The sequence below is a fragment of the Anser brachyrhynchus genome (genome assembly GCF_964034855.1).
Source record: "Anser brachyrhynchus genome assembly, chromosome: 1".
NCBI lineage: Eukaryota > Metazoa > Chordata > Aves > Anseriformes > Anatidae > Anser > Anser brachyrhynchus.
The window spans coordinates 22,772,407-22,791,242 of record NC_137694.1 but is presented as its reverse complement, the minus strand read 5'-3'; the positions used below and the strand labels follow the sequence as shown (position 1 = coordinate 22,791,242).

Sequence of the window (18,836 nt, the reverse complement as noted above, 5' to 3'; positions counted from 1 at the left end):
AAAGATTAGTTTCTCTGCTGTAGATACATTACATTTTGTTTGAAAGCTTCCATACATTGCACGTTGAGAGACACAAAATTGGATAAATAATTCACTTTCACTGAACTTGTAAATGCGAAAAGATGACAGACAACTCATTAGCACTTGGACACTAACATTTCTGTGATTAGCCTAAAAGTGGTTTCTAGTAAGACCATGGGTTTGGGATTTAGTATGCTCACTAGACACCTAGTTTGATAGGGTTCACATACACTATGTCTGCATAATGTCAAATGAATCTCACCTTATCTGCCCGGAGAACAAGTGTCAGCATAAGGAAACTGAACAATCCAGCTCCTTTACATTAAGTTCCATAACATCTTATGTTCCTTTATTCATTGAGCTTTATCTACCAATTCCATACAAACACCTATTTGACCAGTAAGTAGATTTTTTTTTTCTCATTTAGCTTTTTCAGTGAAATATACTGTAAACTGGTTTTGCTACAGCGTTTTTTTAAGTGCTTGTCAACTTACTAGAATTTAAATGGGAATATTTCAAAAACAGTCTATTTAACAATACTTTACTCACAAGATAACTCCCATCCCCTGAAATACAATGATGTAAGTATGTAAAGAGTTTTAACTGATGTGTCAACATGACAATGCAATCTATTCCTTCTCTATCAGAGTGCCTATACACAGCAGTACAAAATTATCCCTAGTTTGCTTCATTGTGTAGCTCAGTTAGTTGTTGATGCTCTGTCATATAACGTTCTAGTCGTGGTTTGACTACAGTCTGCCCCTCCACTGCTGAGCAGTCAGGCCATCCTGGTGGGGTGTCAGGATGCAGTCAGACCCTGCAAGGTAGAGGTGTCCAGAAGACTGACTAAGTGAGGGAGGTCACCTGTCCCCACTTTACTTCCAAAGCAGTAACTAAGTAGTCTGCATGCAAGCTGAGCAGTACTTCCCTATCAGAACAGCCACCCTGCAGATTAGGACCCTCCTCTAAAGAAAGAGGTACTTTTCAAACTGTTGGTGCCACAACAGTAAAATCAGATTAGGAAATTTCACCAACCACATAAAACCTTTTAGGCTTCCACTAGTGTGAAAAGTCATTATGTATTTGGAAGGTATCAAATATTGCAGTTTGCATTACCGCATCAAAGCAACCCAGAGTAATCACAAACAATTGAGTGACATTTGGTATCTCCATTTAAAAGTATAGTGTTGCTATGCAAGTGGAAAATCACAGCAGGTTTACAGATGCACATTTTCTTTGCTGCAGAGAATGCAAATTTCAAACTTTCCAGGATGAGGCCATGAAGAAAAAAAATATAAGACATGATTCTACATGAAGAAATGTTCTTTTTCACAACCACAGATAACAAAAAATTGGGGGTATTTATGTTTGGCCTTACTATCTTATTTTTTGTATGTATTGACTGACCAGATCTCTCACATAAAGAAGAGTTACAAAAAACAGACAAACAGACAAACAAAAAAACAGATGGGTCACACATTTTGAAATCCTGAATATCATAAAGAGCTATCAGGAGCTCAGAAACTCTGACAAGTGCCATATAAGTGAGCTAATTAGAAAGAAAACTAGTGACAAAATCCACCGCCACCAAAACAGTTTTACACACTTTTATTATAAATAGCTATTTTATATTTCAAAATACAAAATATCAAAAGAAAAATGCCTTGCTTTTAAGTGTCTAAGAATGTAGAAGTTACCAGACCGTGATCCATATTGCCAAATATCCTTTAGATATACCTCAGAGTGGGACCAAAGCAAGGTGCTTTAGAGGAAGGTCTAAAAGAAACCTAGATGCAGCAAAATCTATTTTCATGATGTTCTTTTCCTCATAATTAATCTTTGGAGATTATATCAAACCCTAAGGTGTGATATTAAACCCTGAAGTGTGAACCCTTACAAAATTTCTTCAAACATTAGAAAATGCTACCATTTGCTATTGCTATCATTATTTATCTATTTCCTTTTGAATACTGTTACATCCCTGCTCTCTGACAGATCTGTGTGCAGGCTTATTTGTGTATCCATAACATTATTAGTTGGTTTAGGACTTCTGCACTTTTGTGGGTGCATAAAAGACCACACTGATGGTTTTTAGCACTCAGAGTTAAAATTCAGCCTCTCAGTCCTCTGCTTTCAGGTGCTAGATATATTATAGAAGTAATATACTTATATCTTGGGTAGACAAAAATATCTACCACAGCAGAAGCCCTAAAAGTTCAATAAAGCTGAAGACCCATTTTGTATTTTTATATTCATGTATATCTGGACTTCTGATCATGAAACTACAGTCTGTTTGGTAATGAGATGTATGACTGCTTGCAACTATCAGGCAGAATTGTGGATGAGAGGATAACTGCCTTGGCTATCAGTAGGTCTGGGGAGAACTACACTGATCTGTGCATGGAATCACCAATAAAAAAAAGACTATTATATTTTTTAATGCAACTAACAGAGTCAATGACAGCAATGACTTAATGGAAATATCCTTTATCTCCAGGGAAAGGAGCTGTGTATTTGTTCTATGTTGGTCATCAGTTTCCATTTACTAGTGATTGCAGTCAAAGGCTGTGTTTCCCCTAAGGCTTCAGGGAATATTCACTGCCATGAAATAAGGGCATAAAATAGTTAACATAATCAAAAGAATAAAGGAATCAACTTAATAAAATGATATAAAATTTAAAGTATAAAATATAAATTAATATAAAAATATAAATGTATATTTATTATAATATACATTTATTATAATTTTCAAATTATTTGGGATTGAACCAAATGTTTTTATTTTGTTTTTGCATGAAACATACAAAATCAAAAACATAATTATTTTTGCTAATGAATTTCTTATTTATCACTGAATCATATATTTTCTGTTCATTCCCTTGAATGAAAAGCAAACAAAATCAAATAAAGATATCAGAGACAGAACAGAGGGTGGCATCCTTTTACCTCATAACCACTAGATATTCTCAAGAATGAAGGGACTTTAGTTCATACTTCCCAGAATAGTGGCTTCACAATCTTGTTACAGAATATCCTGGAATAGTGTCTTTCCATGTCTTTTACAGGTACTTTTTAACAAGAATTAGCTATTAAATACTGTTTTGTTTTGTTTTGTTTTGTTTTGTTTTGTTTCCTTGAATGTTCTCTGGAAGGTACTTCCAGTGGGTCAAAGATCTGTGTAGGAGTAGCTCCTCTGATAAGCTTAGGAGTCTAATATTGTACCTTTCCTATAGTTACCCTTAAAAATGTCAAATCATTAAACAGAATTGTCAGTTTTTGAATTAAAACAAAATAGAAAAAGATAATATTAAACAAATGACTCCTGCACATGTTCATGGCAAATAACAAATGCATAGTTAAGATGTCCGTGTCTGCTAGTGACAGACAAATTAACACTGCTTTAGCCAGTTACTGTCTCACAGTTTCTGAACATCTAGCCTTTCTTCTGACTTGTTTACTACCCACACTTTTTCAGACCATGGATCTCAATGGTCAGAACACTATTTCAGTGAATTTACTATTCTCTATTCTCTAAAAATAAATAAATAAATAGAATTAATCTTTTCTTTTGAAGGATATTTTTGAGGATAAAAAGCAGGCAGCCTATAACAGAAGCCTTGTAAACTTTTTTAACACATCTGTTGTCATCCCTTTTCAAGACTAGGGTATTTTTCTTAGTAGGTATATTTTATTTTACTAGGGTAAAACTTACCTGCAATAATTATTACTAATTACCAATTAATAATTCAATTTTTCATGAACAACATTTTACTCATAGACTACTTAAGAACCTGCTTCCAAGATGTGCTAACATAAGGGGCACCCATAATTTACAAAGAAAATTGTTCTGCATGTAGCTATGTGGCTACTACTGACAACTAGCTTCTCCCCATCTGCATATTCAAAGCAAAACATAGAAATAAAATGTCAGCCATTGATAAAAGTTTCTTCCTGTGGACAGTTCACGAAGACCTTTCATGACAATTTTTAGCTTATAATTTATTCTCATTACACAGAATGAAAATCCATGAAGGGTGTTCATTGAAAACAGAAACTTGCTGCCTCCCTAAACTTTCCCAAACTAGAGGCTCTGTTTCTTTTCAAAATTGTGAGTAATCCTAAGCAAAAAAATGAATACATGTAAAAAAGACAAGCACGAAGTCTATTGTATATTGTGTATATTTGTGTACGTTGAATTAGAAGGCAAACACGCCATTAAGGGCCTGGACTTTGTGTGAATTGTATCTGCTAGATACAAAATTGTCAGGATTAGTAAAACAAGTGCTATGTGGTTGGACTTACAGCACAGTGTCTTGGATATTCAAATTTTAAGTTTCTACCTTTTCCATACCACCAGATCCATACTCTTTTGTTAAACTTCTTAAGTATTGTTAGCATGCAGAACTGCTCCCTAAACATGACCAACTAACTGTTGTTAAAACATTTCCTCAACATTTGTTCTGTGAAATGCCTACATCTCCTAGTAGACATGTTTATTCCTCTGAAGTAAATAGACATGATCTATGAAACCACAGACAAGTGTATTTTTAATAGACTGCAACAGTGGGTATTTTGTGTGAGTGAAGAAACAGGACAAGTCTCATCTTTGCAAATGTCATATACTTCAGTTCCCTTAATGTTCTTTGACAAATTTCAGTATTTTAAACTTTTAGGAAGCAACACAAGGGTTTCTTTTCTTTCTCATTCTTTTTTTAACTCAGATATTGCTTGCACACTTTAATTCTATTATGAACAAAATGCAGTCATCATCTGAGTAAGAAAACTTGTACATTTAAGCCTCTAAGGAAGACCATGCAACTCTTCAAAATAAGTGGGGGGGAAAAAAAAAAAAAAGGAGAGAGCGAGAGAGAAAGGGAGAGAGACGAATTGTGAATAAATTGAAAAAGTGATTTGAACGAGAAGTCAATAAGGCACAGAGTGTGGGCCTGCTGTGAAATTTCCTTTACCCAAGTGGATGGCTTTGCAGGAGGAAGAGAGTATTGTTTACGAGAGCTGACAAGCTAGAAATAAATAAATAAATAAATAAATAAATAAAATTCTGGGGGAAAATAAGTGCATTGGTGCACTGAAACACATCACTGCTGGCTAACCTGACAGGTTAGATCTAAGTTACTTGCTTATACTCTGTCATTTTAAACAGCATGGTAGCACAAACTGCAGTAAAAATAGGTCTTGGCATTGACTCTGAGGCATTACATGTATTGGAGAAGTGCCCACAGTTTCATTTTGCAACCATAGGGGTTGAGTTTCCTGTCAGTGTGTGTGCACAAATGCCTTAATATTAAGAGAAATGTGTGTGTTCACCCATGGGCAAAGATGCCCAAAGAGGTTGTGCTAGTATTCATATGCCGCAATTAAAATCATGTTTAATATTTGTTTTTGCCTTTCTCAGATTCCTCACATATGATACAGCTCTGGTCTGCAGGAGAATTCAAAGACCCATAAGGCTGCTTATTAAAAGTACACGAAAGTATAGGATAAACAGATCAAAGTAAAGCTAAATCATACTTCAACCTGTGTACTTCTATGTCAGGAAAACAATGAAAAATACAGTGGAAAGCTCGAAATTTTCATTATATAACATAGATGTACAAAATTCTAAATTATATAGATACCTTTAGAAAAGCTTTTTGCAGCTTGGAAAATAGATGGGATGCATAAAGAGACAGGATTCAAGGAGGAGTTAACAGCAACTGGGGCAGTGACGTAAAAGGTTTCTCAACTCCCACTCACTTGAACTGGATTGTAAGTGATTTAAGTGATTCTTTCAGAAACGGAGCACTACCAAAAAAAAAGGAACTAAAACTCTGATATATTTGAGAGCTCTGGATGTATTCAGATGGAAAGAAAGAACATATTTTGTATATAGAGGTCAGGAAAAAAAATGTGCTAAATTTAAGAGAGTACAAACACCACCACCAAAAAAAAAATAATGGGCAGAGATACATGGATAACTGCAGGGTCTCAGTCACACAAGAAAGGACTAAGATTCTGGATATCATGGAACAAAAGTGGCATTGGCTGGAATGACTGTTCTATTCTGGACAAATTGTAAAGTAAGCAAAGATGAAAGAAGATTTAAACAGTAGGAAAAAAAAAAAAGGAAGGTTGATAAGGACAAAGGTGATGACAGAAATTACAAGCCTCATTGATAAAGCAAATAGCGCAGAGGGAATAGCAGAGAAATTTCCAGCTTGGAAATCTGGAAGCCTTGATTGAGATATGTGATCTTTGTAGGTTAATAAAATTTTATGCATTGTGATGGCTCAAAGGGATAGTAGGTGATGTGTTCTGGAGGGAGCTGCTTTAGACTGTACCATAATCTGCACTGTATGTGTAGTACTTCTACAACACCATTTCAGTAGATAAGCTCTTAAGGAAAACATATGGTGCAAACAATTCCCTTACAGAGACTGTTTGAAAAGCAGTTTTGGGCTTTGGGACTGATTTCTGTATCATGCCACATTGGTTCGCCTGTGTCTTTTTGATGACTAGATTAGGAGATAGATGCTTTGCCTGCTGTGAGCTCTTCTGCTATACTTCACTCAATTACAAGCGCTAGCTTACTAGAAAGGATGCTTCCGTAATGTCATGTGTTCCTCAGCTTCAGATGTATAAGACTTTTCCTGTATTTGCTATGGAACACTCTCTTTAAAGTGGTTCCCTGCTTCTCTTCTAATCTCCTTTTGACCTTGCTGCTTTGTAACTGGGAAATGTTGTGCAGTACCTGGGTGAATGGCATGCACAATACCTGTGAATACCTGCTGCTATTCTGTATGAGTTCAGAGAAGTTAAAAAAAGGACAATCAAGTCCTGTGACTTTCTTCCCTTCACTGTTCCACTATTTTTGTTGTACTGTGATACAGAAGAGGACATTTTCTATAGAAAACAGAATTATGCAGGCACGGTGCCCACCATTTGTATTAATTATTTCGATAACATCACTTTAATCCCATCCACATTTCAAACTATCAAGTAAACATGACCTTGATAATCATCATGAAAACAATCATTTGATCATTCTACTAGGATCATGTTTCTGAACACTGAACACATGAAATCAGTGGAAAGCATCATTTGGGGAAGAGAAAAATTCAAACTGTACGTGCATGCTGAAAATTCATGTGTAAAGTAAAGAGGATAATTCATAATGAAATCATTTTTAGCTGGATTACTAGAAGAAAAATAATGTCTAGATACTGTTAAATTCTGACCCTCTTAGCTTATCTGTTCTCTATTATCATTTTATCCCTTGTTAAGAAGCTTCCTTGTAAATTGAAAGAAAAATACATTTTCAAAAATATAGTTGTATATGACCAATGAAAGTCTTAATTTTGCAGAGGATGGTCATATATGTATTGAAATCATTGCTATTACTTGATCATTTAAACTAATTCTAGTTCCATACAAGAAAGAGCTTACAGCTATGCAAAATGGAATATTTGCGCACACACACACTCACATGTATACACAGAGTTAATGATCTAATTAATGATGTATTCCCATAATAGGTCTTGGTTTGGCTTTTTAAGAATAAGCATAAAGCTCATTAGTCTGTATGAAATCAGACTTCCAACATTTTCTAGTTTCTAATATTTCAATTTTTTATGAGATATGAATGTAACTTTCACAGTTCCCTAGATCAAATTGTAATTTTTAATGTATTTATCAAATGCGTTATGAATTATAATGGGCTTATATCAAATTAAATTTCTGGGGTGGATATTGTGTTTTTATCGGATGTTCAACTTATTGGCTTATTTTCAGCTACATGAGCTATAAAGAATGATGATGTTTAAACAACAAAATGGTAACAAGGGGTTGAAACTTGCAAGCAGCTTACTGTGCTTTACATAATTAACGTTTCAGTTGAATCACCATAATTGTCTTTGAAAATGTTATTAGACTAAGGAAATATATGGCAATATGACTTTGATTAGGTGCTGATCATGGTTAAGTTCCAGATGTGATATGTGATGAGCTTGTACATGAGGCTCAGTCTATGCATGGCAATTTACCAGTCCACGGTATCTTATCAAATTTGTAAGGTCAAAATCTAGACAGTGTTATGAAATCTATGCAAAATTAGAACGATTTATGGTAGAGAATAAGAAAGAAGAAAAACTGAGTATCTACTCAAAGTTAAACTAAAAGCCTTTTTCATTAATTTCTTATGTTTTTCATACAAAGTTTACTTGTTTTCAGTAAGGTTAAGGCTACAGCAAAGGCTATTTTTGTACTGCTTCCAACTTGGCAAGAGCTAGCAACTACAAGAATTCTCACAAGACTATCCCACAAAGAGTTCCAACCCAACTTCTAAGCCGTGTTTTATTTAAAGATTTCATGTTATTCTTACCAAGAGTAAAAATGTAAAAGACACCTGTAATTAAGTTTCTATTACCCATACATGTATTTTTGTTGGTTTATCACATCATTCTTAACTGAAATATATACAGATTTATATATTCACAAATATATTAAGTTCAGGTTTTCAGTAAGTTATGCTTGCTTAAAGATATTTTCTATACAGTTTGCATTATCATTGTTTTTGTCTTATCCAAAAGAAACCATTCCTTCCAATATCCTAGGTACCTAAGAATTTTTAAAGTGCAAATTACTTCATTGTAAGTAATAGCTGTAATTGATAGCTGAAAGGAATGGGGTTCTGGCAGGCCACAGGGCAGCACTGAAGATACTCAATGAAGGATTCATTTGTCAGTAACGCATCAGCCTGCTCTGGTCTTGATCTGAGACCAGATTTTGATCTGAAATGGACACCTGAATGAGCTTGTTTGAACATACGTATGCCTCTGCGAGGATAAACTCCTTATTAAGTATCTGAGTCTAACAACTGTTACATATTCCTTCACTTTGAATGCAGAATAAAGCACTGCACTGAATATACATTAATTTTTTTTTAAAATGTATGAGCTTTATTTTTCTCAATATGTTTTCTTGATAAAGTCCCATGACACAACATTTTAAGTGCATCCCTTGAATCACTAAATCCATTGTCGTTGCATACAGAGAGGCTTGCAACTGGTCAAAAGAAACCAGCTGCTTTTAATGAATAATGGTCCTGTTTGAATGCACTGTGGCTGGATGTAAGATGCATTATCTTTGTAAGATAATCAATTGTAAGATGCATTATCTGCCTTTTTATTCTATGCAAAGCCAACAGTAAATTGGATGCTGACCAATGCATAACAATGACGTGGAGGATTTCATCTCACAGTTATGCTTGTAGATGAAACACAACTGAGGAGTTAATACCCAAGACTGATTGCTTTCTTACTATGCAATGATAGTCCAGGACAACTGGAAAGATTTCCATTTAGTTACATTTGTTAACAACTACCAGATTTTTGGCACTGACCAATCAGAGGCAAAAGACCAACAGTTTTATGAGACGAGCCCAGTTTGTGGAAATATAGTAGTCAAGACATAAATGTTTTCCAAATAATCTCTGTGAAACTTTTGTGGTCTTTGTGAAACTGTCTTCTGAGATTACTGATTATTATTGTCTAAAGTGTATGAAGATGGAAGAGACATCTAGCTATCTGTGCTACCAAAAGTTATTTCTGCTTCTCATTTACGGATAGGTACTTACCACAAAAGCCAGCAAGTAGCCAAAAAGGCATATTTAAAGTTCTCTGGCAAGCACTACCTCTTCATATGTTACCAACTCTCTGACATTCCCCATCATAGGGCAGGAAGCAGATCAAAAGCTAATGCAATTTTTCTGGCAGCTCATTTCCTGTCTTCTCCTTTCCCAAAGACCCTGAAGCTACCATTCATCACAGGGACAGAAAGAAACATGTCAGACAAGCAAACCACTGGTGTTTTCCATTATGTGATAGGTGCATGTCTCTTCAATGTACACAGCCAGATACACTAGCACAAAGTTCATATTGGAACACACATGCAACCATGTAGGAAAGAAGAGGGTATACAACCTTCAGGTGCATGCATGACTGTCTCACTGAACAACTGGAAAAAAAAAAAAAGTTTCCTTATTTTGTTAAATAAACCCCTTTACTTTTCAGAGAAGTTCTCCATTGCTGATACCTTCTAATAACCTAATAATTAAAGCCAGTGTTCAATGTACTTACTTAAAATACTAGTAGCTCAGTTAATATTCAAGTAAACAGAGAAATGAAATTACAACTTAAAGACTGTAGGCATATCTTAAAATGATAAAGTCGAGTCTTTAAAATCTTTAATATCTTTAAGTCTTTAAAGTCGAGTCTTTAAAATTATATATGCATTAGATATGCACCAAGTTCTTCATTCAGCAAGAAAAACATTTGCTGAAACTCACGCTGAATAACAACAACAACAAAAAAGTACTATACTGAGCCTAGAATTTTTAAAAGTAGCTACATTGAGCTTCCACAAGGTTTTATTGAGTGGGTAGCACAATCTGAAAGGAATCTTCTATCTAGCTTTCGTGTATATTAAGGAGACAGGTCACACACCTTTTTGTTATGGTCAGACAGAAGCACCAGGCCCTTTTCTTTGCAGTACCCCACAGAGTCCAAGAGGACTTCAACAAACCTTTGCAGATGCATTTCACCTCAAAATAACTTGAAATGACTTGGAAGCTCTGTTTCTTTTTCCTCTAAATATTCACTTCTGGAGCAAAGTAGCTAAACAGTGGAGCAGATGACCACCCCATAAAGAATTCTACAATGCTCGTTTACCTTGTGTGTCTGAAGCTGCAGTGTAGTCTAAAGCCACTTCCTGACAATAATGAACTCAGATGTCAAAGTTTCAGATGGTGTAAACTAGTATATTAAAGAAACTATATAGCAATTCTCTATTAAAATTCATGTTGTGTTGCACCCCAAAAGACAGAGGCATACAAGAAAAGAAAATTCATGAACATTAATAATCTTGTTAATTTAAAATCAGTTAACTACATATAAAATTAACAGAATAAAAAATGGTTTATTGTTTAGAAGCCCACATTTAGACATCTGTTATTCAGAGTCCAGACCTCTTAATGACAACAAATTATATTTTTTTTTATTTGCAACTGCTTTTTCAGCATTCCTGATATTCCGCACTTTGAATTTAAAAATGGCATGTCTGCCTGCCATTTTGTAGACACAATATAGCTTTCTCTACCTGAACTCTGAGATGATGTGAATCAGCTCTCTTCTAAAAACTATCTAGCTGTTTTTATGTACTAATGTGCTAGAGATATGATACACAGTCTGTAGCTGATTACGGTATCTAAGGCAGAGTGTCTCACCAACATGGATACAAATAGGAACTCTTTGGAAACTCTACAGCAACAGAAATACTATGTGTTGTATGTGAATCAGAAGCTGTAGTGTATAACAAAGTTTTGTATGCAGAAAGGGAGGCAGTTGTGTCTGTGCTGTGCAATACACAACCCAATTAAATTAACAAAATAAGCCTGAATGATATTTAAGTGAGTAGAGCTCAAGACATCTTTTTGTACAAGAGACTAACTTGGCTGACTACAGCACTCCCTTCCGAGTTCTTAGTTAATTCTCTTTTACTGCAGTTTAGATAATTATGGTATAGTATAGATCAACTTCTAAGTTATTACTTGTTACAAGAGCTGGTCAGAAATATTTTGATGAAAGTTTCTTGAAATGAAAGTTTGGTGACACAGTTAACAGTCAGCTCTGATCATTTTCACCTTAAGAAATATGGAACAGCATAAAAGTTGTGAAATTATCCTGTTTCAAAACAGCTTTGCTTACCAAATTCAATTCCTACTCAAAACCAAAGAAAAACCTGAAACTAAAAAAAGTTTTCTAAATGTTCACAATATTCTAAATGACTCAAGTCATCTCTTTTGTCTCTATTATTAACAAATAAACATTTTCCATAGTCTTCTGTTTTGATTCTAGGAGCAAGAGGACAGCTTTTCCTACGAAAATACTTATGGAATGGATTGCCATACGATTGCCATACAGTGACTTTTGAAATAAAAGAGGATCTATATTTTAAAGTGGTTTCTCATTGGAGGTAACTTTTGCAGTTTACCCAGACACATCAGAGTAGTATAACTACTGCTTTGCTCTCTCACACCAGCTTGTGGAAGTCTAGGAAGTGAAAAATAGATTTATAAGGGTGCTGAAACCATTATTTGTTCAGACAAAGGATGAAACTGGCAATGTCCACAGTACTGAATAAATTCACCAGCAGGAGAGAAACATGTTGTCTTGAGGATAAGTAAGGAATGAAGCATTTCCTGCACATCAGGGAAGGGAGCAGAGGAAGACAGGATGGGAAATTGCAACTCAGTCCTACTCTTTTCACATTTTTTTTTCTGAATCTGCTTCTAAATCAGAACAAAGCCCTAATTTCTTATGAGGATTAGGAAAATCCTAAGGAAATAATCAAATTTAGAAATAATTTAGCTCATGAAACATTTATGTCTGGAAAAAAAAATGAAATGAGAAAACATAATGAAAAGCTTCCCCCTTCTTAACACGTAATTTCCAGTGAGATGGTTCCTAACGAACAATCTGGTGCTTTTTATCTAACTTCCTACTTTCCAAAACATGCAAACATTCAAGTAATTATAGTTTTGTAATAGTCCTTCAGGTCCTCCCACAATCTAAAGATTTGGACAAAAATCAGCAACAGCACAGAAATTGATTCGAATAATGATAAACTATGAAATGTGTAAAGTATTATTTCAGCAGTCTTCTAACTTTGGATCCTGGAGAAACGAAAAATAAAATATGTTCCAACTATCCCTCTAAAGAGACACTAAAGATTCTAGCTTAATTAAGTCAAATATTACTCATAAAATTAAAGAAATACGAACATGATAAGCTGCCTTTCTTTATTTTTGCCTGTGATGTGTGCTGCATGGACTACCTGCAGTGACAGATCTCTGAATATGATCAGAATTAGAAGAGAATGCTTTGAGGTGAAGAAAAGGCTCAATTCAGTCTGCTTCATTAACACAGCCTGAGGCATCATTAAGATGCTTTGTTTTCTTACTGTCACAGGAATACATTTAGCCAAGAATTCATAATAATAGCAAAAAAAAAAAAAAAAAAGCAATTTTTCTAAATTTTGTGGAAATGTGAGGGAAGCAAGGGGTTTCTAGCCGAATTCTCATTAGTAGGTTTTGGTTGGTTGGATGGCTGGATGGGTGGATGGGTGGCTGATAGGGTTGTTTGTTGTGTTCTTTTTATGCTAAAGGACATATCTTATTAGACTAGTGGAACCCTTTCGCTCTCCCACACAGAAATGAGTATCATCCTCTTGATAACTACAGCAGTTGCTTACAAGTCAAATTAATATTGGGATACTCTTAGAAGTGTTTCTAGCTTCTTTCAATGTTACTAACAGCTAGATATAAGATCCACTTGATCAGCAAATCCAAGATTAAATCTGTTAGTATAGTAAGATGACAAGGATAATAACTTCTCAGAATAACTGGAAATGTGGTAAAATTTATCTCCTTTACTAGATTACACCTTACAATTGCTTCCAGGGGGAGGAGAAAACAGAAATCTTCCAGCATTTTCTATGATCCTCTTTCCTTACAGGAAACTACAACCTGTTTTCTTTCACAGTATGGGAAACAAGTACTCATCTTCTCATTCAAAACAGAGTATTTCCAGGTTAATAATAATCAATGGTGCCTGTATTATCTGTGAATGAACATGATTCATCCACCTGTCAAAACTGGTAAAAGGAAGAAAATTAAAGTAGTTCTGTCTGTCAAATGAGGATGTACTTCAGATAGCCATCTATCCTCACATGGTTTTTGTGCAGTCTACTGTTGTAACTTAATTTTACCTAGAGGTTCACCAAACATCTGTTTTAATCACTCAGCTAATTTAACTCTCTTTTTCTGTGGCATTCCAGTCATCATGACATTTTAGATATCTCTATTCCAGATGATCCCAATACTTAAGTGCTTTGCCATGCACATGTGCAGATGGAGGCTTACATTGACAGAAGGCTTTCTCACAGAACTTCACTCCTTTTCCTCTAAAGCACCTCACTGACATTTATGCAAGTCTTTAAAAAAAATGATGTTTTATGATTTAGGAATAAATTTTTAATTTGGTTCAATGATGCACAGGAATAATCCAACTATTTGTAGTGTTTTTTCTTTTCTTAATAGCAGCTGTCAAACCTGGCCAGATCATGAATGGACAAAATCATGAATTAGACAAAAAAATCAAATGGGATTTAAAAGTCAACGCTATTAACCTTCTCTGTAGAATATCTACAGAAATAACAACCTAAAAATGGCACGTTTAGTGATTCTTATTATTATTATGCTTAAGAGTAAGGACAAACAATAAATGTGGAGATCCATAAAAGCCAGCAAGCTTGGGTTATGCAGAAATATACTTATTTGCATGCCCTTCATCAAGCACATTTGAAGTTTGGCAGACACCCACACTCAATGGCTGAACTTGTACCAACTGTACAGGCTTTGCATTCTATCCAGAATCTCCTAGCAGCTTTATATTTTAGGAAACTTATCCAATGACCACTAAAGGTAAAGTTAAAATTTCCATAATGACCTATGGATTTTGGATCTAGACACCTGTTTTTAGCATTTAATGATCCTATTTTTTGCATTTATCAGTGGAAATATCCTGACAGTGAAATAAAAATAAAAGCTCCTCAAAGCACTTTCTACTTAATCTGTACTCGTAGAATAGTTAATTAAGTAAACATAACCTCTCTTTCCAAATGTGCATAATGATTTCTGCTATTGTTATAAAACTGAAGTGCACCAAAACATTTTTGAGTTTTAACTATTCAAACAGAAATGTGTTGAAACTTAATAGCACAATGAAATGCTAGTTGGAAGTACACCTAGCTTGTAGTGAATGCTATGTTAAATTTTATTAGTCAACATTTCAAAAAAGGAACCGTGACTTTTAAAGAGTATTTTAAGTTCCTGAACTTAATTGCTCAGTTCTCTCTAAACAAACTCAAGCCATAAAAAGGATACTAAAATCAACTGATAGATTAACTTCAAATTGAGTAAGCATTGATGAAAAGTCTGTTTATTTTTTAATTAATTTCTTTCATCTTTAGAAAAGATCACAGAATCATTGACTTATTTAGAATGGAAAATACCTCCAAAATTATCATGATATCAAATTTAAAATAAGATATCCTATAATGTATTAGTTTGTTTTAAAAATGCTTCTTTCAGTGTTGTGTATTAACTGAGAAACCTGCTAGTGAGTTTGAGTATATTCAGACAATGTATATATGTGTGCACTAACCTATTACATTTTTTCATATTCAGATAAACAATTAATTGTATGAATGCATGAGCTATTATGATGATGTCTGTAAGACTGTGTGGAAACATGCTTTTATTTGCAGCCAAAAGTAGAAGCACTCTGAAAAGAATTATTTGAATTACAAAACTACTGTATTAGCATATTAATTTGCTTTTTTCCTCCTGAAAGTTGTTATCTGAAGAATAACAAATCATTTGTAAAAAAAAAAAAAAAAAAAAAGGCAACTAAGAAGTGAAATTTAGTGTAGAAGCTGTGCAATTTAGTATAATTTGTGCATTCAGTCTTGGATTTCATATGAGAAATGCAAAAGAGGTGTTCATTAATCTCGTCTTTAGCGGTCAAAACCAAACCATCCTTTACTACAAGCTAAAGTGAAACAATGTTGTAAATCAAACCTCACTGCCTAGTATCCAGCCAAGTAATATTTCTGTGTTTCAATACTCAGAAATACATTTTTATTTCTATAGGTACTTGCCATAAAATTTACTGCCCCAAGCTGTTAAAACATAAATTGTGTGTGACTTAACCCAAAACATACATGCACAAATTCAGAATTTAAGGTCAATGCATCTGAACATATTTTCCAATATCAAACAGACTTTTAAAATCTTAAGTTACAGTATCTATAATATGCCATTACTTTGGTACTTGTTTCCCTTGACTTAATCCAAAAGGCCATGGAAATTAAGCCTGATCCAATTCAGTAAGCCTGTTTACCTCATTTTTTAGTGAGGAAAATGTTGTGTTTTTTTTCTTTTCTTTCTTTCTTTCTTTCTTTCTGCCACACTGTCTTCCCCTCATGATCCTTCTGTTTGAATTAACAGGTGTTTTATCAAGCTACATGGACCTATTCTTTAATTCTGCAGGCACGAGTGTCATCAGAACCACAAACGTGTTAAAACTTTGAACTATTAAAAGTGGATACATGCTGACTTTTCCAATTGAATTAATTAAACTAAAAATATAACTTAAAAACATTTAAAAAATCTCCTGTTAGAAGAAAAGGGAAAAGAGCTTATGAAAAGAACTGATGAATTTCCTATTTTATTATATTCCAAACCTTGCAGATTTGCAGTTTTGAAGGTTGATGTTGCTATTATTGCTCTTTCCTACCTAACTTGTCATCTTCACTACTATCAGCTGAATACAAACCCACACAGTCAACATTTGTCTTTGTCTTCCCATTAGAACTAAGAGCAGTAGAGTTAACTGTCTGAAGTGTTTTGCAGGGTTTACCATGACTGATATCAGGAAAGAATCATGCCAACTGAAAGAGGAATAACAGGTATCGTAGTATGCAATGTTGAATTTCTCATTAAAGCATCAGGAAAATATTTTCTTTCTCTTCTGCGACAATAACTAGTAATTTGTGCTTTAAATTATTTCACATATACTTAATTCACTCCTCCTAACAAAGAGAACAAAGATTTATAGTGCTTCATGTAACAGGCTGGAGTATCACGGAAGGGTAGTAATAAGCATAAGAAACACTAATTTAATGTAAGGATATAGTGAGAACATTTTTATTTTCTCACTACATTATTAGGACAACCATACTACGATCACATAAAGTAACTTGTATTAAAATACAGGAAATCTACCATTTGAATCATATATTATCTATGAATTCCGAGATTCTGTTCACAATTAGCATTTGGAATTACTAGTTTGTAAGTGAAAATATTGTAGTGTTACAAGTATTGCAAAACAAAAATAAAGAGAGGACAGTAATTGACTAGTAAACTTATAACTTACCTTCTCTGCTGATTGGGCTGTGCCAAAAAAGATTGGAATAAAAGCTAACCAAATTATGCAGGTTGTGTACATAGTAAATCCAATGGGTTTTGCTTCATTGAAGGTCTCTGGAACCCCTCTTGTTTTAATAGCATAAACAGTGCATGTGACCATCAAGAGAATACTGTATCCAAGGGAACAAATGAGAGAAAGATCTGAAATGTCACATTTGAGAACTCCCCTGGCATTTTCTGGTTCAAGTGTCCTCTGTTCTCCATAGTCTACTATGGTATGTGGTGGATCGATAGCAAACCAGATGAAGACTCCAATAAGCTGCAAGGATATGAGGCTGAAAGTGATCACCAGCTGGGAAGCTGGACTAATAAATTTGGGAGCTGTGACTGATTTTTTACCCTGTTCAAATATTCTGTGAATTCTGTTTGTTTTGGTAAGCAAGGCAGCATAGCTGAAACACATGCCAAGTCCTAGAAAGATCCTCCGAAATGAGCAAATCACTGTATCAGGAGTTGCAATCATTAAAAACGTGATGGAATAACAGAGAAAAATCCCAGTCAAGAGCACGTAACTGAGCTCTCGTCCAGAGGCCCTGACAATCGGTGTATCATTGTACCGGACAAATGTCACGATGACAAAGGTGGTGGCAATAATACCGAGGATAGCTATGAAGACAGGCACAATGGCCCACGGGGAATGCCACTCCAGTTTGATTATAGGGATAAGCTGGCAATCGGTACGGTTGGCGTTCGGTCTCTTATTGATCGGGCACAGCTCACAGTTGAATTCGTCCACCTGGTAGTGGTACCCTTCACAGCGTTCACAGTGCCAGCAGCAGGGCACCCCCTTCACAGTTTTCTTTCTTTCCCCAGCTTTACAGGGCAGGCTGCAGACAGATGTTGGATGAGTGTGTTCTCTATTAGCCCACTGCATGTCTTCTACCTGTGGGTATAAAAAATTAATGAGCTTTCTATTTTCCCCCATTTATAATATCCTAATCCTGGCCACAGGTTTGTCATAAATCACTACATGCTGACAGTACAAATACAGTTTACCATAATAAGAAACCTGTTTCTTTCCCTTGTATTGATTTTATGAAAGCGTTAAATGATTGCGCCCAATAAATCATTCATGCCACAGGCTTGATGAGTGTCATTAGTTTCTATTTACCTCTTTACTGCTGACCAAATTGACATCTGTAAGGATATTTATTGACTCCAGGCTAGTTTGAAAGCAAAAAGCCCTGTACACAGCACTTTAAAAGTTAATCATATGCAAATATAAATACCACTAGTTCTCAAACATTTAATTACAAAATAAGGCTATGTGAGTTTTAAATAAGTTTCTGGTACAGTGAAGAAATAGATTGAAGTCTCTTTGCATCAGCTCTAGCAGAACAAAAAGTGCCAGAAAAAAGATCCATGTACAAGAGGTGGAATGCCACCTCTTCCAAGAATGTGAGTATTTTATACTTTTTCACTTTCTAGGTTTTGAAATTCAAAAGAGAGTTTTGTTTTCATTTCTAGAAGATATAAATGAGCATACAGTGCTTTCTGAATAGTAATGCAAAAAGATGTCATGGCTACACTTTAGACCCGATTTTAAAATTCCAAGGTTCTTTTTTGTAGCACTAAACAGATGCACACGATGCAATCTTGCTTTTGAAATCCCAGATTTCTCCACAGCAGAACCTTAATAAAATGTGTTTCGTTTGTTTGTTTGTTTGTTTGTTTTTCATCCCCTTGTCTATTCTTCCTGAATGCCCCC

General features: G+C 34.7%; 1 protein-coding gene across 7 annotated transcripts in view; it reads right to left on the bottom strand.

Annotated features, from left to right (window-relative positions):
* GRM8 (glutamate metabotropic receptor 8) overlaps nucleotides 1-18,836 on the bottom strand; it is a 347,580-nt gene that overhangs the window by 30,120 nt on the left and 298,624 nt on the right. For all 7 annotated transcript variants that reach the window (XM_080575728.1, XM_080575724.1, XM_080575729.1 and 4 more), the window contains one exon: nucleotides 17,076-18,011. In XM_080575728.1, coding sequence (XP_080431854.1) covers nucleotides 17,076-18,011 — 936 coding nt within the window. The remainder of the gene's footprint in view (nucleotides 1-17,075; nucleotides 18,012-18,836) is intronic.